This window comes from Phasianus colchicus, chromosome 18, assembly GCF_987193195.1.
Source record: "Phasianus colchicus chromosome 18, bPhaCol1.hap1.1, whole genome shotgun sequence".
NCBI lineage: Eukaryota > Metazoa > Chordata > Aves > Galliformes > Phasianidae > Phasianus > Phasianus colchicus.
This window is the reverse complement of record NC_143453.1, coordinates 923,929-950,734: the sequence shown is the minus strand read 5'-3', so window position 1 is coordinate 950,734 and position 26,806 is coordinate 923,929. Positions and strand designations below refer to the sequence as shown.

General features: G+C 49.6%; 1 protein-coding gene across 4 annotated transcripts in view; it reads left to right on the top strand.

Moving 5' to 3' along the window:
• Positions 1-26,806, top strand: part of RBM19 (RNA binding motif protein 19) — a 47,370-nt gene that overhangs the window by 8,935 nt on the left and 11,629 nt on the right. For 3 of the 4 annotated variants that reach the window (XR_016472046.1, XM_031592079.2, XM_031592080.2), the window contains 9 exons: positions 198-294; positions 801-911; positions 1,392-1,592; positions 2,472-2,589; positions 4,990-5,138; positions 6,402-6,462; positions 8,197-8,276; positions 9,985-10,040; positions 11,315-11,431. Coding sequence is in view for 3 of the 4 variants with exons in the window: in XM_031592079.2 (XP_031447939.2) it covers positions 198-294; positions 801-911; positions 1,392-1,592; positions 2,472-2,589; positions 4,990-5,138; positions 6,402-6,462; positions 8,197-8,276; positions 9,985-10,040; positions 11,315-11,431 (990 nt within the window). In the remaining variant the exon portion in view is untranslated. Of the gene's footprint in view, positions 1-197; positions 295-800; positions 912-1,391; positions 1,593-2,471; positions 2,590-4,989; positions 5,139-6,401; positions 6,463-8,196; positions 8,277-9,984; positions 10,041-11,314; positions 11,432-14,368; positions 26,805-26,806 lie in introns of those variants that run through there. The other variant, XM_090152466.1, reaches the window with a different exon arrangement.

The following is a 26,806-nucleotide window of genomic DNA, read 5'->3' as shown; positions in this document are numbered from 1 at the left end:
TTGCTGCCTTTGTTTGCTCACCAGTCATGTCTCTCATCCTGTCCATTCTCTAAGGATGTTCTACTGTTATTTCCCTCCATCTTATTCTTGTTACTAGTGGTGGCCTTGACAGCTCTTCTTTTCCAGGACCAGTGAACAGAGAGATGGCAGTGGAAGAAAAAACTGCAAGATTTGAATCTGTCTCTTTCTCTTTCCAGCTCTCACAATTGGAATACATTGTTTGTGGGGACAAATGCTGTGGCTGATGCTATTGCTCAGAAATACAATGCTTCCAAAAGCCAAGTGCTGGATCATGTGAGTTGGGTTACTGATTAAATGGGGTGGGGAACCATTTTCTGACCTCTTTGCTCATGGCTAATGCCTGCCTGGTCATTTTGCCCAGCAAAAGCTGCTGCACAATCATAAGCTCCACACAGACTGAAAGATCAGTGGTCCTGAAGCCTGTCTGTGAGTGACAGTCTCTGAAACTATAAGTCAAAACGACACTCCTATCCCTGCTCTTTTCCTTCTTGTTAGGCTTTTCTGTGGCTGAAGTTTGTATTTGCACGTGACTAAAAGTTGATGGGAATTCACAGACTAAAATTTAAGATCACCTCACTTTCCTTGAGAAGTTCTCTAACTCCAACAGCAAAACTCCCAGCAGCTTCAGAGGAACTGGAGCATTTTATCTTCAGGTTCTCTGCCAAATTCCTGTTGCTTCTAAGAGCAGCAGGAACAAGTGATCAGCAAGTTCCTGGACCAGGCCCTTTGCTTCCATTTTGAACACTTAACACATTGTTGACTGTTACTCATGCCTGCAGGAGAGTAAAGACAGCGTGGCAGTGAGGGTTGCTCTGGGAGAAACCGAGCTGGTCCAGGAAATCCGACGGTTCCTCATTGAAAATGGAGTTAGCCTGGATTCCTTCAGTCAGGTGAGATGCCTGCCATGAGGCTGCAGAGCGAGCTTGGTTTTTCTGCCCAGTCCTGACATCCTAAGCTCTCTTTAAGATTTTTAATTAACGCTCTGCATTGTGCAGGATTGAACTATTAAAACAGTTTTGAATTGTTCTGAACTCTTACAAATGAAGTCGTGCTTGGGATAGTTGAAGTATATGCTATAGTGTGACAACATGTTAGTAGCAGAGATCAAGTCCTGTGTCTGTAGCAGGATGCAGCTGGAACTGAAATCTGCATGTGAGAATTTGTATAATGGAGTTTGTACTGGGGCATGCATCTTTTCAGAAGAAATCCTTTGCTAAGAGGTTGTTGGCACTTCTGTATCCTGGAAAGGTGTGACATGGCATGAGAGAGCACATTGTGTTGAAAATGAAATCTTCAGTTAGTAAGAGATTGGTTTTTGCTTTCTGAAGTCCCATGTCCTCTTTCTCCTCTTCTCCCACTGAACGTGTCAGGCTGCTGGTGAGCGGAGTAAAACTGTGATCCTGGTTAAGAACCTCCCAGCCACCACAAGCACAGCAGAGCTGGAGGCTGTCTTCGGCAAACATGGCAGCCTGGGCCGGGTGCTGCTCCCAGCTGGAGGCATCACAGCCATTGTGGAATTCCTGGAGCCAACCGAGGCCAAACAAGCATTCACTAAGCTGGCCTACTCCAAGGTGAGTGTAGCCTTGGGAGTATGCAACTGCCTGCAGGAAGTTGGCTAATTGTGAAGCTCCTGGAAAGAGTGCAAGCTGAAATGTGACATAAAGATGGTTTTTGAGGGAAGTGAGCTAACAGCATTCACAGAATGGCCCAGGTTGGAAGGGACATCAAGGATCATGAATCTCCAACCCCCCTGCCACACGCAGGGCCACCAACCTCCCCATTTAATACTAGACCAGGCTGCCCAGGGCTCCATCCAATCTGGTCTTGAGCACCTGCAGAGATGGGGCATTCACAATCTCTTGGGCAGCCTGTTCCAGTGCCTCACTACTCTTTCTGTAAAGAACTTCCCCGACATCCAACCTAAATTTTCCCTCCCTCAACTTAAAACCATTTCCAGAAAAAAAACTTTAAAACCATAGCATTACTGTGTTACTCCCTCATTCTTAGATTTAGGAAGATGCCTGGTGCATCCATGTGCTGCAGTAGCTGAATAGGACTCTCAACTTGCAAAGAAATAAAAATTAAAAAAAAAAAAAAAAAAAGCTGGAGAAATAGAGCTGTGACAAGTGTCCAAAAACCTTCTGTGGCCTGGGAGAGGGTTTCTGATGCCCTTTGCTATGGAGGAGTTGGAAGCCTGGAGCTCTCCTTGGGAACCCTTTCCTAGCTGTGGCCTTCCTTGTTCCTTGTCCTCTGGTTTCCATAGACTTGTCCTGTATGAGGTTGGATACTGACTCACTTCTCTAGTGAAAGATGGTTGAGCCAAACAAAGATGCTGCATAGCTTTTCTTTTTTCCATAACGCGGTGTTTGAGGGGAAAATGGAGCTGAAAGCAGACTTTTCTTCAGGCCTTAACTTTTGCTCTTCACATCTCTCTTATGTTCTCTCCACAGTTTCACTCTGTGCCATTGTATCTGGAATGGGCTCCAATGGGTGTCTTCTCCAGCCCAGCCCTTCAGAAAAAAAACATAGAAGCTCTGGAGAAGGAGGAAAAAGAAAGGCTGGTACCTGGTAAGAGCTTTAACTGTGTCAGAGGAATCTGTCTTTGTTTCCACGCTCCTTTCCATGTAAAGTAGCAATGCTGATGTTCCTGAACTTTTTGATGCACTGGAACAGGTTGCCCAGAGAAGTTGTGTGGGTACCCTGGTGGCATTCAGGAGCAAGCTGGGGGCCTTGGGCAGCACAATCTGATGGGTGACAACCACCCAAGGCAGGACAGTTGCAACTGGATGAGCTTTAAGGTCCTTTCCAACTGTAATGGCAGCAGGACCAGTGCAATGAGGTGTTACAAAAAAAAGTTTCTAACCTGCCTCTGAAGATCTAGGCTTGCAGAAAGACTCCACAAAGGAGGAATCTCTGGTAAGATCCTCTGCTAGTGGCAGTCAGCCCTTAAATGAGGTCTACAAGAGGTGCAGCCAGGCTTCCCCTCCTTCCAGTCACACAGCTGAATTGCCTTCACCTGTGCTTTCAGGGCTGACTCAGTCTTTTCTCCAGGTGCTCAGTCAGTGGTTCAGGCTGTTAATCAGCAGCTCCTATACACTAACCTAAGCTATTCTGTAACTTTGGTACAGAACCAGCCTCATGACATTCTCTACGTGGTTCTTAGGGTCACTTAACTGTGCAGTGTGGTTATTGATGTTCCCACACAAGTTCTGGGCTCAGTCCTGTCTCACTCCTTGCCCCTTTAATGAGATGTGAAGAGTGTGGTACTGCCCACAGTACACCAATCCAATTTGGATTGGAGCTGATGCTCTGGACAAGGGCAGGAAATTTTTGGTCCGTTTTGCTCTTGACAGCAGCCACTGGGAGCTGTAGCTACTCTGTAGGCCAACACTAACCCCCTGAGTGCATGTGGTCACATGCTCTGCAAGGGCACCCTCCTTGTGCAAGAGCACCTGAGCAACTGGCTTGCACAGCAACGGGAGGATCTGGCAGCTGACTTGCCAGTGGCAGGCTTCAAGTCTCTATTCGTCTTTCTCTGTTCCTCTTGCATCAGTCCCTGCTGTGTGCTTTGTCTGGATGATTTTCCACTGCTGCAAGGGCAGAGCCTTCCCTCCACTGGTAACTGTCATTCTCCACATCCTAGGGGCTGTAAACATTAATTCTCACCTGTATATTTAAAACCTTTCAAGACTTTTAAAAAAAAAAAAAAAGAAAAGAAAAGGTTGGCTTTATATAGGTTTGTTTCACTGAAAGCTATTTCAGGACTGAGATTTTGGGAGGGAGGAGAAAAGCTGATGAAAAGCCTCTTCCTGGGCTGCTGTTCTTCCTGGGCTGCTGTTGTGCACGTGGGTCACAGGGGATGGCTGTATGGCTGGAGCCCGAAGGAGCTGGGGGGGGCTGCTTTATCTTCCTGTAACCGAGACCCTCACCTCAAGATAAAGGGCTTTAAGCACAGGAGCTCCTGGAAGGCTGTTCAGGGCTGATAATGGTCTTTTCTGCCAGCCTCTGGAGCTCTGTATCTAGGAAAGGGGAGGGAGAGGATGTGCAACTCATCGCTTCGTTCACAAAAGGGCTTTGGGCGGCAGCACATGGCCTCTTATTGTGCCAGCCACAGATGGAGGCACCTTTTCCTCCTGCCCTGTCTCACTAAATCTCTTCCCTCCCCTTCTTCAAACGACTTATCTTTAAAGGCTTGTTTTTTCCATACTGTGTTGGCAAACACCCTGTGGGTTGGGACAAGGAGGTTTTGACCACCCGACTGGGAAGGCTTGGGCTGTGTGGTGCCAGGGGTAGGGAGGCCAACTGGATGGAGCCCTGTGGGGGAAGTTGGCTCTGGAGGTAGAGCTGAGAAGTGTCTAAGCACCCCTGGCTCCATGCAGGTTCTCTCATACCAAATGAGAGAGCACTAAGCCTAGAAAAATCATTGAGGGGATGGTAGTAATGCCAGAGGGAGCTGCTTAGCTTGGTCCCCTTGAGCACAGCAGCAGCTATGCTGTTAGGGGCTGAAGTTGGTATGGAAAACTAGTTGTCTAGGAAGGGAAGAAGTTGGAAAGCCAGTGGATGACAGCTAGTGTGTCTAACAACAGCCTTCATGTGCTGATGGGGAAGTTGTGGTTTCACACCCTATAAGTATGTATTATCAAGAGATGAGGTGTTAGATCACTGCAGAATTGTATTTAAGCAAGTCCAGGGCTCCTTGCCTAATTCAGTAGGTGTCTGGCAAGGATTGATGTGGGGGTGTTTGAAGGCTGAGGAGCAGGTTTACAGACTTTCTACATTCAAAGGATTTTGTTTCTACAGGGACTTGTTCACATGTGCGTGCTGAGTCTGCCTCAGTCTCTGTTCACCCAGTAGAGGAGTGGTCTGATCTTGCTGAAGCAGTGACTGTCAGCTGGGGCAGAGGACGAGCTCACCCCAGATTTGTCTTGTTTGTGTCTTACAGCATTAAGTTTTCTCTTTCTGTATCAGATGGTGACATAACTATAAAGGGCTCAGAGGAAACATCAGCACGGGATGAGGAAGAAGATGAAGAGGAAGATGAGGAAGAGAGCATTCCAGGGTGTACCTTGTTCATCAAGAACCTCAACTTTACCACCACAGAAGTCACGCTGAAGGAGGTAAGCCATAAGCAAGGAGTGGAGTCTGGGTTTTGCTTAGTATAGGCAGGCTGCTCTGATGGAATAGGAACAGGTTGAGACCACACTGGGCCCCTTGTTGCTGGAAGGCCCCTACTCATTGCATGGCCTCGAAGAAAGGGCTCACCTGTGTTGTAGAGTGCAGGGGGAAAGGTGTTCTCCACCTCTAATGTGCTAAAGATATGGTGTTGAAAGGAGTTAAATTGTCAATGGCATGGTCTTAATGGTACATGAGGGAGCACTGTGAGTAATGGGGCAGGAAAACTCCACTTTTGAGTTTTAGGCTTCAATTAGACAAACATATCTGAAACAGTTTTGATGGATTTGAATTCTACCTTGGGACAGGTGGAGGCAGTAGGAAATCTTTTAAGACTCTTCGTTTCCCATTCTTCTCCTTGGAATTAGCACTTGTGCAGCTGTAATACTGCATGACGTGCTAAGGCAATAAATGATTATTTCACTGACATGTGCTTAAATTTTGTGCCAGTATGGAGCTGTCTGTGCTACTTTACCTCAGCAAAGCACTTAGGGGAGATTGTAGCATTTCTAAAACCACATAGAATATTAATAATGAGGCTGGGAAAAAACAGCTGGAAGTTCTCACCTCTGCCACTCTTTGTAGCCTTGCGACGTGCCATATTTCATGGTCCAAGAATGGTGGTGGAATGTCCATCCTGGACCTGTGCTGCTCCATCTTGGGATGGAGGTTCTGATATGGATTTGATCCAGCTGGCTGTGGGGACAAACATGTAATGTTCAGAGGACTGGGACTTTTTTTCTTTCTTTCTTTTTTCCTTCCTACGTTCCAGTTGCAGTTTTACAAGGGAATCATACAAATGTTGTGCCACTGTAGGACAGCCCATGCTGCCCTGCAGCACATCTCTTACAACTCTGGAAGGAGCTGTTTTCTCGGAGGCATCACAGGAGTTACCTGTAGTTGGGTCCCTGCCTGGGTGCGGACAGCTTGTAATCTGCTGTGGTCCCCCACAACAACCAGGGAGGTCAGCGGTTTCTGAGGAGTGGTGAAGGATTTCTGGGAACATCTGTGTTGATTTATTTACAAGTCTGTGTGTGTATTTGTGCAGAAATAATCTTGTAAGAGAAAAAGCAGCTGTACTGCCCGCTTGTCAGGTGTGCCTGGCGGGGAGGTAGGCTTGCAAACGTGCCTCTGGCTCTGAAAGAGTGCTGCACTGTCACTCAAACTGAGTTATAAGCCTCTGACAAAGGGTGTTGAATTCCTTGCAGACGTTCTCCAAAGTGGGAGCTGTGAAGAGCTGCACAATATCCAAGAAGAAAGACAAAGCAGGTACTCTAGATGTTACTGTTCAATTCCTTCCCGCAGCTGGTTGCTGAGGGCTCAGGTGTGGCATTGCGTTAGCATTCATCTTGATGAGCATTTGTTATGTTTGCATTGATGAAATCTTCAGTGTTTCTAGAAGTGTGCCTGTTGAAATGGCTGAAAACAGCAGCCAAAAACACACTGGAGTTCAGTCTAGAAGGTTAAGCTGAATTGTGGAATTTGTGGAGATGTGGCCTTCTCTTGAGATCAGGACAGAGAAGCCAAATCCTTCAGGATCATAGAGCAGGATGCAAGTTGAAAGGGACCAGTGCACTTAAATGATTGAACATGTGCACAACAGCAGCCACAGTCTTCAAGGGTGCTTGGATGAGTACTGTACTGAGCGAGTGTTGTTTGCTGCCTGCACTGATCCCAGCAGGATCTCTGCCTACCTCCCATGGGGTTGGACAGGAAGGGGATTGCATAAGGCAAGCATGGCTGGATGGGCTGCATCTTTTCAGATTTTAGGCTAGGGATTGCACAGCTCTGTGGGATTTTGCCTTGGGGAATAACTCCCTAGGCATCCTTTTGCATGGGATGCTTAAAAACTCTGATTCACTGAAAGAAAAAGAATAAAGTCAGTTCTTCAGTGCTGCTGATGTGTCTGGCATGCTCATGACTAGACAGCAGCATTTGAATCTGGTCTGAGCTCATACCGCCTACCAGAACTATTGGTTTCTGTTGCTGCAGGGTGATCTCAGTATCCTGCTGCCTCTCAAGTTCAGAAGTTAGAAATTTGGTGATGTGTTTTTGCTTGTGGATTTTTCCTTTCCTCTCCTAGCTTTATTTATGGGCTTGGAAATTGCAACTGCCTTTCCAGGTTCACAGAAGCATATTCTGCTTTTTGCCTGCATCACAGATGTTCTGTCTCTCAAATGTTGGGCTTTTGTTTCGTTGTAGTGGGAAATCATCCCATTACTAGCACATGACAGTTTGCATTTAAACAGATCTCAAATGCTTGATTCCCAGCAGTGGTCATTAAGTGCCTATTTGCTGTGTGTTAACCAAAACCAATTTCTGAATGGGTTGCAGATTAGAAAATCCTCATCTGGGGACCAGACTGCAACCTGCATATTTCTTTCCCACAGCAAAAGTCACACTTATGTCTGGGCTGTTTACAAATTTCCCCAGCGAAGGTCTTGTTTCGTACACGAGGGAAATGTCCTGTGTATAAGCAGAGGCTTGTGTATCTATAATAGGATCAGTCACCCTGACTACAAACTTCGGTTGTTCTATAGGACATACAGTTATTGTTTTATTTATGGAGGCTGTGCTGAAATCTCACAGAGCTAAAAATCAGTTTGGCATACAATGCCATCTCTGATATCAGCATCAAAACAAGCTCTTCAAACTGAGCATCCATTTTAGAGCAGTGTTTTGTTCCATGCAAGCTGGCAAGGAGTGCTAATGAGGAATATGACAGACAGGGCATGGACAGGCCGGCCCCTTCTTTGGTGTATTAGTTTTTGCTCCCCCTTTGTCCCCCCCCAGTTCTAACAGTCAGAGATTCAGAGAATTTTTGTGCTCACAGTTGTCCCTGGATCCTGTTGGGCACTGCAGTTAATGGTATGAATCCATGTAATGCTGTGGCAGTGTTAGTAGTTAGTATGCAACAGCACTTTCTTCTGGTTTATTTTTATATGTACTTTTTAGTATCCTTGTTTCCTGCTATCATAACAATTTTCCTTTCTCATCTTATAGGCACTTTGCTTTCCATGGGCTTTGGATTTGTGGAGTACAAGAAGCCAGAGAGCGCTCAGAAAGCCTTGCGACGGCTCCAGGTAAGCTGAGGTGTTGCTGGGCCAGGTTTATTTCCAGAGATAGTGGGCAATGGTGTAGATAAACTGTGAGGTTCAAAATTTAGTTGAGGAAGAGGGGTATGTACCCTCCTCCTACAAGTACTTAGAAGGGTATTTCGTACCAACACCTGAAGGAAACCTACGAGAAAGCAGGAGGGGGACACTATCAAGGAATGTCATGATAAGACAAGAGATAATAGATAACATATTAGGAAGAAGTTCTTTACTCAGAGGGTGCTGAGTCACTGGAACAGATTGCCCAGAGATGCCGCAGATGCCTCATCCCTGTGGTGTCCAAGGTTGGATAGGGCCCTCAGCAGCCTGATCTGGTGGGAGGTGTTCCTGACCATGACAGAGGAGTTGGAACTAGATGCTTCAAGCTCCCTCCTAGCTCAAGCCGTTCTGTGGTTCTGTGCAAGGGAAATAGCTTGTACAGAAGAACGTTTACTAGCACTGATCCAATGCAGAGATGGCAGAAAATGTGGAGTTATTAAAATTCAACAAATTTATTCTGCAAGGTTTCCGTTGCAGTGGTGACCCGAGCCCCCCACAGAATAAATATAGCTTAGTATTTGGTGTTGTGTTCAGTTTCATCTTCTGTGACTCTGCCAGTGCTTCAGGTACTTATAGCCTCACACTTTCTCTGTCACACATGCCATAGGGCTTGGATGCTCTTCAAGGGAATAAGTCATTTCTGCTGCCGCTTGAACAACACCCTAGTGTCTTAGTCCACATTACCTGGGTGATGCAGGCCAGGCAGCAGGAACGCTTCTTTTCTAGATAGACCTGGAGGAATTGCTCTGTGTATAATGGCCGTTTGCTCCATGACTGCAATCCACAGGTCTCACCTTCAACAGGTGGTGATTTTGCATTCCACAGCTGGTGTAGTCTTGAGATAGATGGGCGTTCTGCATTGTTTTGAACAGCAGAATCCTGGGGTGTAAGAGTAAGCAGGACAATGGAGATTTTGCAGAGGGAGTGGGCGGCAGGGCTCCAGGTTCCCAGCATAAAGCCTTTGCATGTCCTCTGCTGTTTTAGAACTGATTAGGCAAGAGGCTGCTTGTTTTCTGTGCTTTAATGTGTGGGTAGCAGGAGACAGAAGACTTTCCGTCTTGGCTACTGACAGCAAGTGAGTCATCCTTGGCTCATTCCAGAACAAGCAGTAAGGTGCTCCCTGCCTTGAAGAGTTTGCAGTCCAGAAGAAGAACCAGTAGCCCAGGTCAGGGAAGTGACTTGCCTTTGCCAGGTTAGTGGCAGAGCTGAGGCCAATGGGCAGACATCAGGGTGCTGGCTGCTTCCTCAGTTAGTCAGACTGTCTCCAACTTCATATCAGAACCTTGCCTTGTATCAATGAGGAAGAACTTTAGTTAGGAGAAGGGAAGGAATATATGGGAAAGAACAAAGATGTGAAATGTGAAGATTGTGCTGGAACAAGCTGCCCAGAGAGGTTGTGGATGCCCCGTCCCTGGAGGTGTTCAAGGCCAGATTGGATGGGGCCCTGGGCAGCCTGGTCTAGCACTGAATGTGGAGGTTGGTGGCCCTGCATGTGGCAGGGGGGTTGGAGATTCATGATTCTTGATGTCCCTTCCAACCCTGGCTATTCTGTGATTCTGTGAAATGCTGTGCTTGTAGTCTGGAAACCTGAATGCTGTTGTGGCTCATGTTTGTTTGTTTTCATTTAAACTTTTAGGGCTGCATTGTAGATGGCCATAAGCTGGAAGTCAAAATCTCTGAGAGAGCTGTCAGGTAAAGCTGTCTTTCTTCTGTAGCATGGTTACATTTAGTTTGTGATAGATCTTAGTAGGTTCTTCATTTCTAAGCTAGTATGTCTTCTTCATAAGGATGTGTGGCCAGCAGTGCTTTTGCTGTCTGACACGTCAGCCTTTGTTGCACACTGCGTGGAGTCACTTTAGTCAGTACTTGGAAAGGAAGAAGGAAAAAAAACGAGAAGAAAAAAAAAGCAGATGTGAAGGTGGTTGCTTGCTAAGAGACTGACTTCCAAGTGAAAACTTGAGCAGCATACACTGATGGGGTGCCAAAAGTGGGTCCAAAGTGAGACCAGGCACGTGATACTTGTTTCATATTTAAGGAAAAGGCTTCTCTGAAAAGTGCCTAAGGTTCTTTTGGTGGGGAGCCTCAGAGGCAGACCTTTCTGTGGAGTTACATTTCCTGATGTCATATAAAGAAGGTGACTGACTCAGGTTTATAGCTTTACTGTTGAAATCTATGACTCATGTCCACTGGGATTTTGATGATCTGTACCTATGAAGTTAAAAAAAAAAAAAATAAACCTAGTGCTTGAAGGTGATTACTGGCACCCTAAAAACTGTCTTGTAGACACTTTGGAAATGCTGTGAGAAGAGGTGTCTCTTAAATGGCATAATTCCTTTGCAAATCTGGTACCTCGGGCCCAGAAGGCTGACAGTTCACTGCACTCCGCATTTTGTTTGTTTTTTTTTTCTATAAAGCATTCATACCCATTCTGGATTTTAAAATCCAGCCTGTAATGTAGATTGCTTTACTCTAAGTTGCTGTTTTTTAATACTAGGTAATTTTTTATCTTGTTCAAATGCAACACAACCTGAGTAAAATAATTTAGCAATGTATTTTAGTTTTGTTTACTGTTTTCTAAGTCAGTAGGAAAAAGAATGAACATTAGCTTGCATTAGACTACTTGTTTAAATATGTGAAAATGGCTCATCACCTGATACTGAATAGACAACATTTGGAGTCAGAAGACAAGTTGGTGGCAGATGTGAGTACAAGCCTGCTGCCTGAACTCCATTGTGGCTGCACTCAGTAAGCCAGAAGCTCTGATTTTAAATTTGGGATTTAAATTACTTGCATTCATTCCTTCTCTGTGCAGCCAGTGAAATATCCATTGTCACCAGTATGAAGCCAGCAAGGATGTCATTGTTAGCTAGCTGGCTAATTCTGATGGCTGGCATTCAAGCAGACAACATGCCCTGGGCATGTTGATCTGCGGTGCCCCTTACCTGCCCTGTATGTTCACCTGACAGGCCTGCTGTGAAGTCCTCCCGAAAGAAGCAGACGGTCAAGAAGCAGAAGACTTCCAAGATCCTAGTTCGAAACATCCCATTCCAGGCCACCATCAGGGAGATCAGGGAGCTCTTCAGGTAGGAAAGCATTCTCTGTTGGGTCTGGGCAATGCCCTGCTCAGGAGCCAGCAAGGTTTTAATGCAGGATCTTGCTGTTGGATTGTAATGATGAATTTTGACTTCTTTATGGGAGCAAGTGAACTTGTAATGATGTAAAAATGATGTAACTGCTTTTTCTGCTATAGTTATGCTGTTTGTGAGACAGATGACTATGCCAGAGTTTTGGCTCAAGTGCTCTGATCTGCCACAGCTGGGTGGCCCATCACTCTGCAGTAGGCATGCACAGAGGATGGACATCTCCCCACATCCAACAGATGACACAGCCTTGGATATTTCTTTTCCCTCTTGTTTGTAAGGCTCGCAGCAGCATTCCTGCTGCTTGGCACACCTGGCTGGGAAGAGCACTGAGAGTCACTGCAGACAGCCTGCATTCTGCTATGTACTGGCTGCTCTCTTCTCTTCGTATTCTCAGCCCAGTTCTGCACACAGGGATACAATAAGCCTTGTAGTGTATTCCAGAAAAGAGTTGCAGCTGTGTAAAGTGCAGCTTATGTCATCTGCTGCTGCCAGGGTAAGAATCCGAGCGGTGGGCCCAGGCCATGCTCCCTGCTGTGCTGCTGGCTTACTGGAGGAAATCTGGGAGAATTGTTTTCCAGCCTCCGTCCATCCATTTTGCTGTCAGCAAGACCAAGGGCGACAGCATCCATCTGCAGGATGTGAAGTCCTGGATCAGGAGGAGGCTTTACAGTGGAGTTGGTGTTTGTCTCAGCAGCAGGCAGTGGTTCTGCCAGGTCGGGGCTGTGCTGTTCCTCAGCCTTGGAACCATTTTAACCCTGTGAAAGTTATCAGGCCATGCACCGAGAACTTGCCTTGCACAGAGCCGCAAGGCTTTGCTGGGAGCAAGGGAAGCTCCTTTCCCTATGTACCCCTCTATGAGCTGTGATGCTCTCCTGCCCTGACGGTGGTAAGAACAGTGGATAAGGACAGTAGGTCCATGCTGCTACAGCCTGTATTCTTGTAGGGTAGAGGAAAGCCTTGGTGGTGACAAAAGCTGTATGCTGCAATGCTGTTTTGGAGTGGGGTCTTTGGCTTTAAGTGGGTGCACACCATGACTCAGCCCAGACGTGTTCAGGAAGAGCGTGGTGTAAGGACTCATGTAGAAGAGCAAAAGGATTTTCGTGCTGTGCAGGTGTGGTCTGGATGCTTTTGTTTCAGCGTTGCCCTGAGAGCCCCAGTATAAACAAGGCCCAAAAAAGCCTGGGGCTTCCAGGGCAGCAGCGTGCTGAGGGAGCATGTTAGGCGCTGCTCATCCAGAACCCAGCAGTTGCAGAACCCAGTGGTTGCAGCCATGTCCCTCATAGCACCAGGACAAACAAAAGCCTGGAACCTATTTGCCTTTTTGGGTGCCGAGCTATGTTCATGGAGTGGGGAGAGTTGTGAACATCAAGAGAACAGACGAGTCCAGCAGAGAATGAGGGCTTTGCTGTGTGTTTTATTCTTCAGCCTTGTCTGACACCTGGGACTGGGGAGAAGCGGGGTGGCTGTGATTCACATGGCAGGGAGCACACAGCCTCCAGCAGCAGCGCTCTGGGGTGCACAAACATCCATTTTGTTTACCTGGACTCTGTGGAGGTGGGAGTTTGGTTCTCGAAACAACAGCGGATGGCTTGGGGGGGGGTCCACAATCCTCCCCACGCCCAGCCAGCCCTCCTGGCCTGCTGAAAGGCTGAAACCGAGCACAGCTGAGCACTGCCAAGTGCTTTGTCCTCTGAGACGGCTCTTTGACATCAGATGCCTGTGTTCTGGAGCTTCCTGTGTTTCTGTGTTCAGGAACCCGTCTGATTTTTGTTACTGATTTGAATTCGCAGACAATAGTTGGGCGGCAGAGGCGGCTCGGCCGGCAGGGCTGCAGGGGGCACTCTTAGCCTGCCCAGGAGAGCAGCCGGCTGTGCGTGGCACCGCCAGCCTGGGGACACGGGGATAGAGCCAGGGCACGGCCCCAGCACGGAGCCGAGCCGGGGACCCTGCAGGACTAGCTATTGTTTCACGTGCTCCAAAGCCCTGCAGCTGGTGTCTCTCAGCTTGCTCCCTTCTGTGCTTTTTTTTTTTTTTTTTTTTTTTGCCTTTTCTCAATTGCTTTGGCAGGAAAAAATGCATGTGTTTTTACCCCCCAAACAAATATTTACATGTTTTGAGCTTTTTCGAAAAGCTCTCTTCATTTCTACATCTCTCACGGGTGGGTGTTAATGGTGCTGAAACAGCAAAGCAAGGGAGCTGGATGTTTTAAATAGCAAATTGCGAAGGCTTCTGTACACCACTCGGGATTTCCTGAGCTGGCAGTGCTACCCCACTTGCTTTTTAGTGTCACTGATTAAGGATCTGTGGCTCGAACGCTTAGACCTACCCAGCGCTGCTGCTCTCTTTCCAACAGCAGATGACAATAGATGTGGCTGCTGCCTTCCTCCGATGCTGGCTGTGAGCAGGGCTGTGCTGCCGTGGGGCTCCGTGTGCCCAGCTCCATGCTGCCCATCCTGCCAGGGCAGCGCAGCTGTGCCTCATGGAGGTGTGCAGTGCTGCTGTAGAGCTCTGCCCTCCCATCCCCGGGTGCTGCCCTCTGCCATCCATCGGGGCTGGTTTTGTGAGATCTGATGGATGTTATTTTCTCCAGCGGGAGAAATGCTTTTCAATTATAGGGGCAGCTTTTGGGCTAGGTGTGAAGATTTAGCTTTTGTGGGTGTGTTTTTTCCCCATTTTTGTTCTTTATTAGATTCTACTGTTATCTTCACTACCTGGAAAAATAACAAAAGACAAATGGTCCTTCGTTCTTCCAAAAGAGCCATAGTTAGGGGGGAGAGACAAAGGCATTGATATCCCATGAAGACTGCTAATTTTTGCTACCAAATTGGGGGGCTTTTATGGTGTGACTTTTTTTTTTTTTTTTTTTTTTTCCAAAAGGAGCTCGAGATGTGGCAGGCTGAATTGGAGATCTGTGAAGAGCCACATTTTCACAGATTGGAGCTCTGGCAATTTCTGAAAATTAGTCTCCTTTAAAATCTATCACATTAGATCCATACAACCTTCATTGGATGTTTCAATTAACTGTTTGTTTCACAGCGTACTCTGCCATCCTCCTTCCCCCCACCTGCATCAACTTTCATGGATATCAAAGACACAGCTGATTTGCAGCTTGCCCATATCATTTCAAGGAGACACATGTTTTATTTTTGCCAAAAAGGATGTGGTTCGATTTGGAAAGAGTGTCTTACAGATCTCTGCCCCATTGAATGCTACCCGAGATATAGATGGAGACAGAGAGCCTGCCTAGAGTTGGACGTTCCTGCTGCTTTTGCCACCAAAGGAACTGCATCTTAAGTTGCATGTTCTGAGGCTGGCACTGTTTCATTTTAATTTCTTTGCAAAATATACCTGAAAGTATGGAGAAGGGTCCTAAAATTGCCATGACCTCTGCTTCCAGCCCTCCTCTGCCAATTGGGCACCAAAAATTCTGAGGACTGCTCAAGATGAGGTGTCAGGGCAGTTCCTGATTTTCTCCATCCTAACAAAGATGTGGCAGTTAATTCATCTGGCAAAACAAGTGCCTGAGCCTGATGAGGAGGAAGCAGATCTCTTCCCTCTGACAGAGGGCAGAAGTGAGAGCAGTGGTGGGATGGGGCATCAGAGTGAGAGCTCTGCTAGGAGAAGGAACATCTCTGAAGAGAGATGCAATGGATAAACTGGCAGGGAATTTTTTTTTTAAAGGCAGTCTTTATGAAGTTAATTTTATAAGATGATGCCTTTCACTTCTTCTGACCTATTATAATAAAGTGTAGTTATCAGAATGGGCTTTTCATTTCCCATTATGAAGGACACGATGGTATAATGAGTCCGTCTGCCAGACACACTTGCTGTTCACACCTTTCTCCTAGTAATGGAGCCTACATGGCTGCAGACAATTTCTTCTTCCTGGAGTAACGAGTAACATTGCCCTGTTGAAGCTGTGGAAATCTTTGCTACTGAAAGGCAGACGAGGGAAGAAAAGAAAAAGAAGAGTGCCTTCATAAACTTGTGAGTTTGTTAAGCAACTGCTGGGCAGTATTAATTAGGATGCACAGTGGAAATGCCCCTGGGATGCATGGCGCTGCAAACATCACTCTCTGAGCTGTCCAGTGTCAGCTCATTCTGTGTGATATTTTGCTTTTAAAGCCCTAGATGTTGTACTAGAAAGGTTTCAAAATCCATTGCTCTTCCTCCTAGTTGCTTCTATTTCCATCTCAGTGACTTGAGGAGCAGAGGTGGGATTGCTAGCTGTGCAGGCGCTGAGTGGGCTGGACCTCACTACTGGGGCAGGAGAAGGGGAACTCATTTCCCCTTTGTAAGAAGGGCTGCGGGGAGCTGCTGGGCTTGTGCCCTGCTTGCCTGGACTGTGTATGTGAGCTGCATTTCTAGGCCATTGTATCAAGGTGGTCCAACAGTCAGCTTGCAGCTACAGCTGGTCTGAGGGACTTGTGCACTGGGGAGGAGGGGACAGGTGTTGTATAGTAACAAAACCAAAGTGAAACTCTTCCTATCCGGGGTTGGTTGCTGTTTGGAAGCCAGCAGCTCCTGCTGCCCCTGCAGCAAAAGAGCTGTTCCTCAGGCTGTTTCTGTCCAAGCAGAGCCTCGTGTTCCCTTCCATGACCTGGTGGGCAGGGGATTCCCTTGGTGCACTCAGATTGACAACCCCTTTTCTGGAGCAGTCTACAGCAGTGGGGAAAAAAGCTCATCCTCACTACCTTTGCGTACGGGGGTTTAGGTGCATTGCAGAAGCAAACCCTGCTACTGAAAAGAGATCAGTATATGAGATGTTTGAATGGATGCTGCTGTGGCAAGGCCTGGAGGTGTCTGTGCAGCTGAGCTCCAGCTACTCCACAGTGCCTGTAGTCATGGGGCCAGTGTTGGACACCCCCCTGCCCTGTCTGGGTGCTGGGGGCTGGGGCAAAGCAGCAGAAGACATGCAAGAAGTGGGACCAGGCAGGAGCAGCTGAAGAGCAAGAGGTGAGACTTGACTGCAAGTGTGATTGCTGACAGCTGTGGTGAGGCCTTTGCATTCCTATTGGAATTCAGTGGAATCGGTGGGTTATGTCCTTGAGGAAAGAAGTAAGCAGTTTAAATAAGCAGTCAACCCTTGAGGACTGCAGAGCAGTCATAGGTGCCTGCGTGTGCCCTGGTGTCCCCCAGGATACCCTGGATTATATGCTAACAGAGCTTTTCCCCTATTTTGCTGATCTTATGGGGAAAAAAAATACATGCTGCTGATTCAATTTCAAAGACAGTTTCCTGAAACCTGAGTGCTGCAGACCTGGGCCTGGAGTGCTGTGCGGCTGCGTGCCCTGGAACAGCAGTGGGACTGGCTGAGAGCCCCATCCTCGGGGGGTGTGAGTGCAGGGGCATCCAGTGATGCTAGCAGATGATGGCACATCTTTAATGCAAGATTGCAGCTCGCTGTTAGGATGTGAGGTGTGCACACTGCACCTTAGGTGCGGACACCGTAGGGTGTCTGTGTAGGGCTATTGGGGCTGCACAAAGCTGCTCTGAGGTCAGTGCTTTCAGCCCAGATGCTCCCTTTGCAGCCCAGCCCCTCTCAGCCTTTGCTGTACAGGCATCATCTGCAGGTGAGATTGGACAGCATCTGGAAACAGTGCATCTTTGGTGCAGTTAGGGATTAGCTTGAGTGATGGCTGCCTCCTTCCTGGCTGAGAATCCTGCCCCATGGTGTCCTGCCCCCATGCAGGGCTCTGGGCACTGCCGTGCAGATCTGTGTGTTGAGAGCTGCTGGGATCTGTGGGGCTGCTTTATTTCTGGCGCTATCTCAAAAAGCATAAATTAATATATATGTGTATATATTTTTGGTCCTTCTTGTTCTGTGTTGGAAAACCAAACGCAGCAGTACTGGGCTGCTATTCAGAGAGTAGATACATAACCGACTGCTTTAATTTGACTATCCAAAACAAGCCATGGGGTGCAGGAGAGTGAAATAGGTTTTCAGTGCTGTTTTTCAGTTTGAATCAAAAAGGTGTTTAACATAGATAAGGAAATGTTTAACTCTGTGTTATCTTGGCAGGGCTGCTTTAAAAGGTGGATCTTTCCAAGAGCAGAAGGAAGATTTTTCAGTACATCCCTTTCCCTGCCTTGAATATTCATTTCAGCACTGGATTTTAATTTTTTTCCCCTCTCCCACGCTCAGTGTGCTCCACACCCGCAGGTCCCTGAGCCACAAGGAGCCTCCGGTTGCCTGTCCTGCTCAGTCCCGTTGCCCAGTATCATGCAGGGCAGTGCTGGGCTGCTCCCCTGCAGCAGTGCTTCTCATCGAGCTCCATTCATTTGTAGTCATCAGCGCAGAGGGGCTGGGGAGGTGAAGAGAGCTGGCAAAGGGGCTGCGTGTCACACGTGTGTCAGATGGGACCGTGGTATTCTGCTCTGGGGCTTTTGCAGTTTTTTTGTGCCATTGAGGATTGGCACAGGTGCGTGCACACATGTTGTTTTCTTGCTCAATAGGAAACGAGCAATGCAGCCCATAGAGGAGATAGCAGCCAGGGTTTCTGAGCAACCCGCTCTTACTGTTAGTATTATAAGGTCTTCTTTTGTCTGAACTACGCAGAAGTTTACATGCATGTTTGTATATAAGGAAGTGAAAACATGTACAACAAAAAAGCAGAGCCTCACGCTGTAGCTGCATTGGCCATTGGTCATCCCTCTAGGGCTATCAGCGGATTTGCGAGACGTGGGAAGTTGCAGTGATGCTGGCCTAACTTCTGAGCTTGTATCTCAGCTTTTAGCACATGGAGCAATCAAGGTGATTGTTTTCTTGATTTTAAAATTCTACTCTGTGTCATTTCTTTAGCTTGATGTTGGCCCAGCCACCTTCCATGTCTTTTGCTAGCATACATGTGAGTATTTTTCTGTCTCACTTCACAAGAAAGCCCTGAACGAGCCCCTAATGAATCACAGTTTCCAGCTCATGACGACAGTGTCCTTTATTTGCATGTCTATTTACATTGCTGCCCATTGCAGTGTTTCTTCCTCTCCCTCTCCTGTGGGTTTCCAGCCCTGGAGCTGATCTCTTGCTGCTCCGGGCAGGCCCTGCCCAGCTCTCCCTGTGCCCAAGCACTTCTGTTGGCTTCTGCTGCCCATGGCACTATGAGCATTTGTCTGCACTCCCCCCTGCACACTGCTTTTCCTGATGAAACCAAGCCAAGGCAGAGCCCGCTGCCATCTGCCTTCTCGCCTGCCTTTGCTCCTCCCTCAGCAGTACCTGAACCAGCTGAGCGCTTCCAGGCATCAGGCAGAGGGATCTGAAATGTGACAGCCTGATCCAAGTGAGTGCGGGTAGCTCCTGTGGCTCATCCTCCTGGGAGCAGGGTGCTGGGGACAGACCCCTGTTAGGCATCCAGCAGCTCACATACCACCCGTTACTCAGTGCCTATTTTCAGACCAAGGGGCACGGGGAGCTGGTCCTAGGAAGATGCTCTGCTTTCTGCATACTCAATGGTGGACGGACTGCTGCTCCCTCTTTGCTTCTCCTCAGCTTGGGTCTGACTTCTTGTCCTCTTTCCCTTCACCACATGGCTGTGTCAGCAGCCAAAGGGTTAAATGAGTTCGGGGGCAAGGGAGGGGGGTACAGAGCTGAGGTATTTCAGATGCTCATTACTCACTGCCAGCTTCCCCCAAAATCATATTAATTTCACGCTGTCACGCAGGACTGCGCTGTCTTTCCCGTCAGCATCCAGGAAGGGGGGAGTGCTCATCTCCGCCTGCCATGGGGATGCTAGTGAGGAGAGCTGCAGCCCCTGTCCCCATCGCCATGCCCTCCTCAGCAGGGCTGGGCTCCCACTGCCTGTGAGGGCCCAGGGGTCTGTGGTGCTTCTCCAGCCGCCCACTCCTGCTGATCATTTTCCACCCCACTGCTTGTGCAAGAACCCCATGAAATGAGGTGTGCTGCAGCAGGAGGGAGGGGAGCAGCCTCTGCTGTCACTGCACACCACTGCAGCCCAGCTTTCCTGCCACCTCTGTGCTGCCTGCATCACCTCCTTCGCTTTGTGATATTCTATTTTCTTCTTTTTTTTTTTTTTTTTTTTTTTTTGTGGGTTTAGGCTAAAAGGGTCAGGCTATCTCCTCCTTGCCTCCCATCACCCTCCCATAGCTGTGCTCCTTGCAGCACATGGCCCTCCCAGGTCACAGCACCTCAATTCCCGTGTGTGCAGCAGACTCAGAAGGACGGCTCTGCCTGCCCTTGGGTGGGAGCTGATGCTGGCCATCCTGCAACCTGCAGGACCTGCTTGCTCTCACAAGCCTTTTTCCTGAGGAAACAGGGCTCTCCATCTGCCCACATCACTTCTTACCCTTGAGACTGAAGAGGATGCAGGGCTGCTGGATGAGCTATGGTGGTGGATGGAAAATGGTGCACAGACCGCTGCTGCCAGCGTGCAGTGCTGCTCATTGCCAGTGCTCTGATACCATTAACCAGCTGAGTGGCAATGAGTCCAGCATTATTTTGTATTCTTTAGTCTTCCCCTAAGCATCTCACTCATACTTTCCCATCTCCTTTTGAGGTCCCTCTTCCTGTAGATGCTATCCTCTGAGGTGTGCCCTGCAGCGCACTACTGGCACACAGCTGTGGCCCTTTGTCAGCCGCAGCCCTGCAGGTACCCCCGCTCTGCTCTCCCCCCAGCAGCTCGCAGGGAGCTCCCAGCTCTCCTCAGCTAGAGCACTGCATGCAGCAGCCAGCAGAGCCAGGGTGCATGGTGCTGTGCAAGGGTGCTTCAGCTTCTCCTCCTGTAGCAGGGAGCTCCCGCTTGCCAGCGCTGCTCTGTGCTGCAGATGGAGCAGGTAAAGGGAGGAGAGCACACCCGGTACCCCCAGCCCCTTGCATTCAGCCTCTCACCTGCCCTGTGGATTTGACGCATGGGAGGCATCACCTCCCATGGAGGAGGAGCACTTTAAGGGTGCCTGCTTTGTGCCTGGTGTTGGAGCATGGGTTCAGGGCAGGAGAAAGCAGCACTGCTGGGTTGTGCGTGGTGTACACGGGCTGCTCCTGAGCCTGCAGCTGTGTCAACATGGAGCGCTGTCCCAGCAGTGCAGCACTGGGGTGGTTGGTTCCCACCCAGGGCTCTGCTGCTCTCTTTCGGTTGTTGTGGTGCAAGCTGAGGGAACACACAAACATCCGGAAATATTCCTGTGCTTACAGTGCTTCTGCAGTGCATCCAGCTGCATGCAACCTGACAGCTGGCGGCGGTGCTGCTGCTGAGCCGTGCTCAGCTCCACATCCTTTGTCTCCTCCTGGTCTGAGGAGCTTGGATGCGTCTGTGAGAGCTGTGTGCACTGTGCTGTGCACAGATCTCGCCATCCTTGCTGTATTGAGGCACCAGAATACAAGTGCTTCACTCAGGCTTCCGCGTTCTGAATGCATTTGCATGCATTTGATCTTCCCTACATGCTTCTCATTCTTCCTGATGAAAATAATTAATCTGGTTGTTTTTCGAAGTCGTCCTGCAGCTTTACAGGGACAAGGCTTAAATAAGGATTCTCTTTAAAGCAGAGCTATGTTAAAATAGCTCTCTGCCTATAAATATCTCCTTGCTTCTATATTTGTTCTCCAGCTTGGTGCAGGAGGTTTTACAGTCGGGTCTGTGCTGGTTTCTGCCTGTAGGTACAAGGTTGCAGCTGTGTACAAAGTGTCCTGCAGCATTGCTATTTTCCACACAGGGTGCCCTGTGCATCCCTCTGGGGGCTTTAGGACATGGCTGCATCTCCTTTCTCATGTTTAGTGCTTTGCCAGTTGCACGAATTCCTCTTCCCTCTTTGAAACAAGCTGACTCATAAGGAGCACAGAGCAAAGAAGATTTGTACCGGGCCCTCCTGCAAGACTATTTTTAGCATAACTTATTTCTGACCGTAGCTGCGCTCTGATCAGGATTTTCAAAAGAACCACGAAGAGATGAATCCCCAATCTCGGTGCTGTTTGGGCTGTGGGTTGCTTTGAAATCCCAACATGCAGGAGGTGGGTGCAGGCACCGCCACTCCTCAGCCCAGCTCCTGTGCGGTGCTGTGCTGGAGCTGCATGCTCAGGAGCTCCGCAGAGCACTGTGGGTGTAAAGTCTGTCCACAGATTCCAGTTCCATGGGTTTGGGATGTAGGGGTAGCAGCCTAGTTCTCCTGGTGCCTGCAGTGCTGTTCAGCTGGTGCCATGCCTAACCCATCACTGCACCTTCCCTCTGCCACCCCGAGCGCTGGGATGGAGAGGTACAGAAGAAGACCCGTTCATGCTTTCAGTAATGAATCTTTAAGCATGAAAATAATTGCAGATAATGCCCAGGTGTCCACCCAGGCGGTGTGAGCATGCTCGGTGAGTCCTGGGCACTTCTCTTTGGTCTTGCCAAAGAGAGGAGGAGTGCCTCCAGCCATGACATGAGGCAGACCCGGTAAGGAGCCGCATCCCAGCACCGTGCTGAGCCCCGTGGAGCGGGATTAAACGTGACAGCATTACCAAACCCGGTGCTAGCACCTGTTTAAAAATGACTTAAGTGGAGGGATATTAAAATTTTAAAACCTGCCACTGTGCTGCTGATGGAGGATTTAAAAAATAATAATTACCGGGCTGTTTTTGTCCCTCTTTTTGCTTGGTTTTCAGAATTGGTTTCTTTCTGTTTAGCATGCAGCCTAATTGCGTAATTACACGATAGACTGGAGTAGAATTTAGTGCGTGTAATACCAGTTATAAAGAAGAGCCCTAATTATGTATATCTTCTCAGGTAAATAATACATCAGGGGCACGGAGTGGCCTAATTACTGCTCTGAAAACCTGCCTAATGACTAATTTACTTGGAATTTCAGAAAGCTTTTGATAAGGTCCCTCATAAGCAACGTTAAAGAAAATAAATCGAGAAGGGGTAAAATGTTTTGCTACATTTTTAAGCAAGCAGTTGAGGCGAGGAGGAAACAGCCCCCATAGTCCTGTCGTGTGTCCTGGGAGGAAGGGAAGCTACTGGGACTCCCGGAGCAGAGCCTGAGAGCCCTTAGCAGGAGCCTCGGGAGCTCCCAGAGCCTTGGTGGGGTCCCATGTGAGCACTGAGCTGCTGCAGGAAGGAAGGCAGGAGGCAGCAGCCCGGTAATAGGAGCGCAGAGGGGCAGAGGACGTTTCTCCTAGAGCACCACAGCTGCTGGCTTTTGGGCTCCCCGTTCAGCACAGCTCTGCCTTGTGGGCACTGTATGTATCCCGCGGGGGTCAGCCAGGTGACAGCAGGCTGTCTGCTATGCCACCCTCCGCACAGCCCTCCTCTTTTGCTTTTGGGTTTCCTCTGTGTGTTCCCAGCTGCAGGATCCAAAGCAGAAGGAGGGAATGAGCACAACGGGTCCATCCATGCTGGGCAGAGATGGAGCATGGGGATCTTTGTGCCTGGCCAGCGACGTGCTAATTGGCTTTCTTTCCTAGCAAACTTTGCAAATGATGCTCTTTTAGTTGTCAGCAAGATAAACAGTTGCTGCAGCAGGTGTGCCAGAAGCACCGTCTGGATGTAATTAGGCATGCTTGCCAGAGAGCACCCAAGAAATGCAACAGAGCTGCTTGTCCCAGTCATGTCTGGGGGTAGGAACAGGGCTGGCAGTGCTTTCCTGTGAGCTCAGTGACAGTAAGGCCTAGGTGAGAGGTGGATGCTGCTGCTGCTGCATAGCACAAACATACAGAACCCTTCTGTGTATCAAGAGTTTGCATGGCAGAGAGAGGGAACAGCCTCCTGCAGGGCCCAGAGCATCTCCTCCCTGCAGTACAGCAGCATGGCACTTGTGGACCCTGTCCTCTTGTATTGGATCTGTGTCCTGGGTGTGGGCATGCTGCTCTGCACGGCCTGGCTATCGGCACCTGCCTGTGCCCCTGTGCTGCCGAGGGGTTCTTGCAGCTGCTTTTCTGCCCTGGATGCTTGCACAGGGCCTTGGCTCTGTCCCACATACTGAATGCTCAGGTCGTGTTGCACCGTTTCTTTTCTTAATCCCAAATGCCTTCACTGGCTGACAGGCTTTGTGTATCTGTGTGAGGCTGGTAAGCAGCAGCCATCAGCTCGAGCAGTGGGCAAGAGTTGGCTTTCCAAGGCCGCCAGGACAGGGAGCTGAGCCTCGTGGCCATCTCCAGACTGCAGAGTCTTTGGAAGTGCTGCTGGTGAGCTTCTTCTATCAGAGTAAGTCAAATGGCCTTCCCCGTGGAAAGGCTGGCTCCAGCACCTACCTCCTGGAGAAGCCTGATGTGTCCTTCGGCCCCTTCATTCCCTCACAAGCAGTGTCCCAGAGCTCCCCAGGACCAAGTGTTGGGGCAGCCCGAGGCTGGGAGCCATGCAGGCGGCACCATGCTGGGGCTGTCTGTGGTGGCATCGGGCATTGCCATTGCCTGGGTGCAGGATGGGGACAGCTGCCACTGGCTGCAGACACAGTGGGCTCCAGCTGTTGGTGGCTGGCTGTGCCCTGGAGCTGCTGTGCCCCTCTGCAGGTGCCCCCCCAGCCCTGCATGCCCCTCCCATCCCCAGCTGCAGGGTTACCGAGGAGACGGCGCTGATGGTGCTGGTGATAATGGTAATGGGGGAGATAGGTGGCAGATTAATTCCTGAACTCCCTAACAGGATTTAAGCTAACAAGAGAGGAGGGCTTTTTTTCTCCCTTCCTTTCCCTTCCTCCTTTCAGGTATTTCCTGTGCTGGGGATAACAACACCGAGGAGTGTTAAATTGGCTCTGAATGTCCACCCCTGGCTGTCCGCATTCTTGTAACGATTTCATTAGCTTGAATTATCCACGTTATTTTCTTGTAATGGGATTAGCCGAAGTGGAGTCAGCCCGAGTCCTGCAGCGGGGGGCGGGAGGGCCCTCCGTGCGGATCTCATTAACTCCCGCATGGGGTGGGCCAGCAGCTCACCCGGCACAGCCCCTGGCAGGGCCCTGCTTCCAGGGTGGAGGAACAGGAAGGAACATTCTTTTTTCCCTTTTATTCCTTTTCCCCCTGTAATCAGCACATCAGCACAGAAGCAGAGGTGGGCGTGGACATAATTGGGGGAGGGAAGGTCCTGTTTGAGGGTGAAAGGAGGGAGGGAAAAAAAGCAACTTGACAGTGACTGTGTATCGAAGGAATGAGTTTAAGCAGATGTGTACTGCAGGGACGTGGCTGTGTGAGGGGAAAGTTCTCATCTTGCTTGGGCCCTGTGTCCCCTTCCAGAGCCATTGCGGTGAGTGGGACCTCTGCCCAAGCTCTGTCCTGGACCTGTGTCGTGCATCCCCAGCCAACTTCCCATGCCATAATTGGCATTGGGTTTTTTTCCTGCTTTAGGACCATCCCATGCAGTGGGACATCAGTATGTATCTGAGGACATAAGAACAGTTTGTTTTGCACAAGGAGGAAGAAGGTTCCTGCAGAACATCCCCTGAGCCCATCCTCCACGTGTGGCCGTGCCAACGGAGGTTGCACAAACACCTCCAGAAAATGAGCACAGCCCAACATGCAATGTGCTGTCACCAAGTGGGAGTCTGCACCTTCGGTGGTTATCCTACAGCTGGTCACAGCCTCAGCCAGGACGTTGCTCTGTCTGGTGCTCCCACTGGAGAGCTGCAGGTTACCTCCTTGCATATCATCTTCTTCCTTCCTTCTTGTCACCCCATGGGGACAAACCATGTCCCTGTCCCCACTGACAGCATCGCTCCCAGGGGCTTTGCAGATGGCCCAGCCCAAGGAGCCTTGCTCTACAGGAAGTAATCGGGTTCCCCTGCCTCTGCTTCTCTCCCCCATCCTCCCCAAATCTGGAGGAAATAATTGGAAAAGAGAGGTGTGAGTCTCTGCCTGGCACTGGCGAGGAAAACATTAAAGGCCTGGGCTCTCCACTTCATTCACAGCTCCTGGGATGGTAATTGCTGTGTTGTGGTTTCTAATTAGCACCACAGCAGGGGAGTGTTTTGCTTCTCAGCCCACAGGGCCAGCCCTGTTCCCCACTGCCCTGGTGAGCATTGCACTGCTGCTCTGGGTGCTGCTGTCCTGGATCAGCTGCCCCACGGCTGCCCCACGGCTGCCCCACTGCTACCCTGATCCCACAGACTTGCTGCTCCAGGTTAGGACTCCACTGTTGGTTTCTTTGCATCTAACTTCTTCCCTCTGCTGTTCTGCATCCCCACGGCTCCCCTGTGCCCCCATAGCTGCCGTGCTGCCATTCACCGTGTGGTTCTCTTGTTCCCTGTGCTGTGCATCAGCTCTCAGCACAGTGCCCAAGGGAGGTGCTTGGTGCTTTCGTGCACAGAGCAATGCTTTAGCACTTCAGCCAACATTCTGTTCCCCCATGCCACACATCTCATTTCCCACAGATAATGCATTGGGGCTCCCATAGTGCATCAGGTGAGGGCTCAGTTCTGACTTCTGGCCAGGAAGTCTTCTTGTTGGCCACCCCTGTGCCCTCTCCCCAGGGTACCAAGCACCCGCAGGGACACAGAGCTCTGTGCCCCACGCACAACCCTGCAGCCGAGGCCATGCGTCCCCTCAGGGGAGTTTGTTTGTTTGTTTGCGTGGCAGTGGCCCGAAAGGGGCATGAGGGAGGGAGAGCTCAGGCAGCCCCGAGGAGGATGCGTGCAGATTCATTTTGAGGCTTCATCATGGTGCATTTACACAGCGCGTTGCCTCAGGAAATTGGGCGGATGGATGCCTGGTCATGCTGCCAGAGCGCAGGGTTAACTCCCAGATTTAGCTTATATCATTTCATGAGAGCATTTATGGCCTTTACTGTGTTTATTCCCAGGTGCTCTCTGGCACTGCTGCATCCCGGGCTCCTTTTGTATGTGCGCGCGTGTGTGTAGGTTTTCAAATAAAATAACACATCCAGTCCGACCCGGTCTGCATTAAATATTTATTGGTTGCAGTTTGTGCATGTGTTTGATAAATGGAAGCGAGGGGAGGGGAAGCAGGAGCTTGGACACCGGCAGAACATGGGCGTTATCCTGGATTGTCAGGGGTGGCACGCAGTGAGCTGTGCTGGAGTCATGCTCCTGGGACTGGGGTGGGGGCTGCAGGGTGCCCATACCTCGGATCTGGGTGCAGGCACAGCCCTGCCCGAGGGCCATGCTTCCTGCACATCTTTTCAAAGGAGGGGAGGTACAGAAATTACACCAAGGGAGGTGTTTGCTCTGTGAAGGTGTCGGCAGGACAGATGAATGGCCTTTGGGATCCAGCAGATCTTCCAGCTGTTACGGGGTGCTTTGGGGGTGCTTTCCCTTGCAGGAAGTGGGTGGCCTCAGAGCATGGATTGCTCAGCCTCAGGGCTGCCTGTAGCTGGAAGTGCTGTGGTCTGGGATAAACATGGCCCTCTCATCAGTCTCAATGTCCTCACTTCTCCCCCTCTTGTT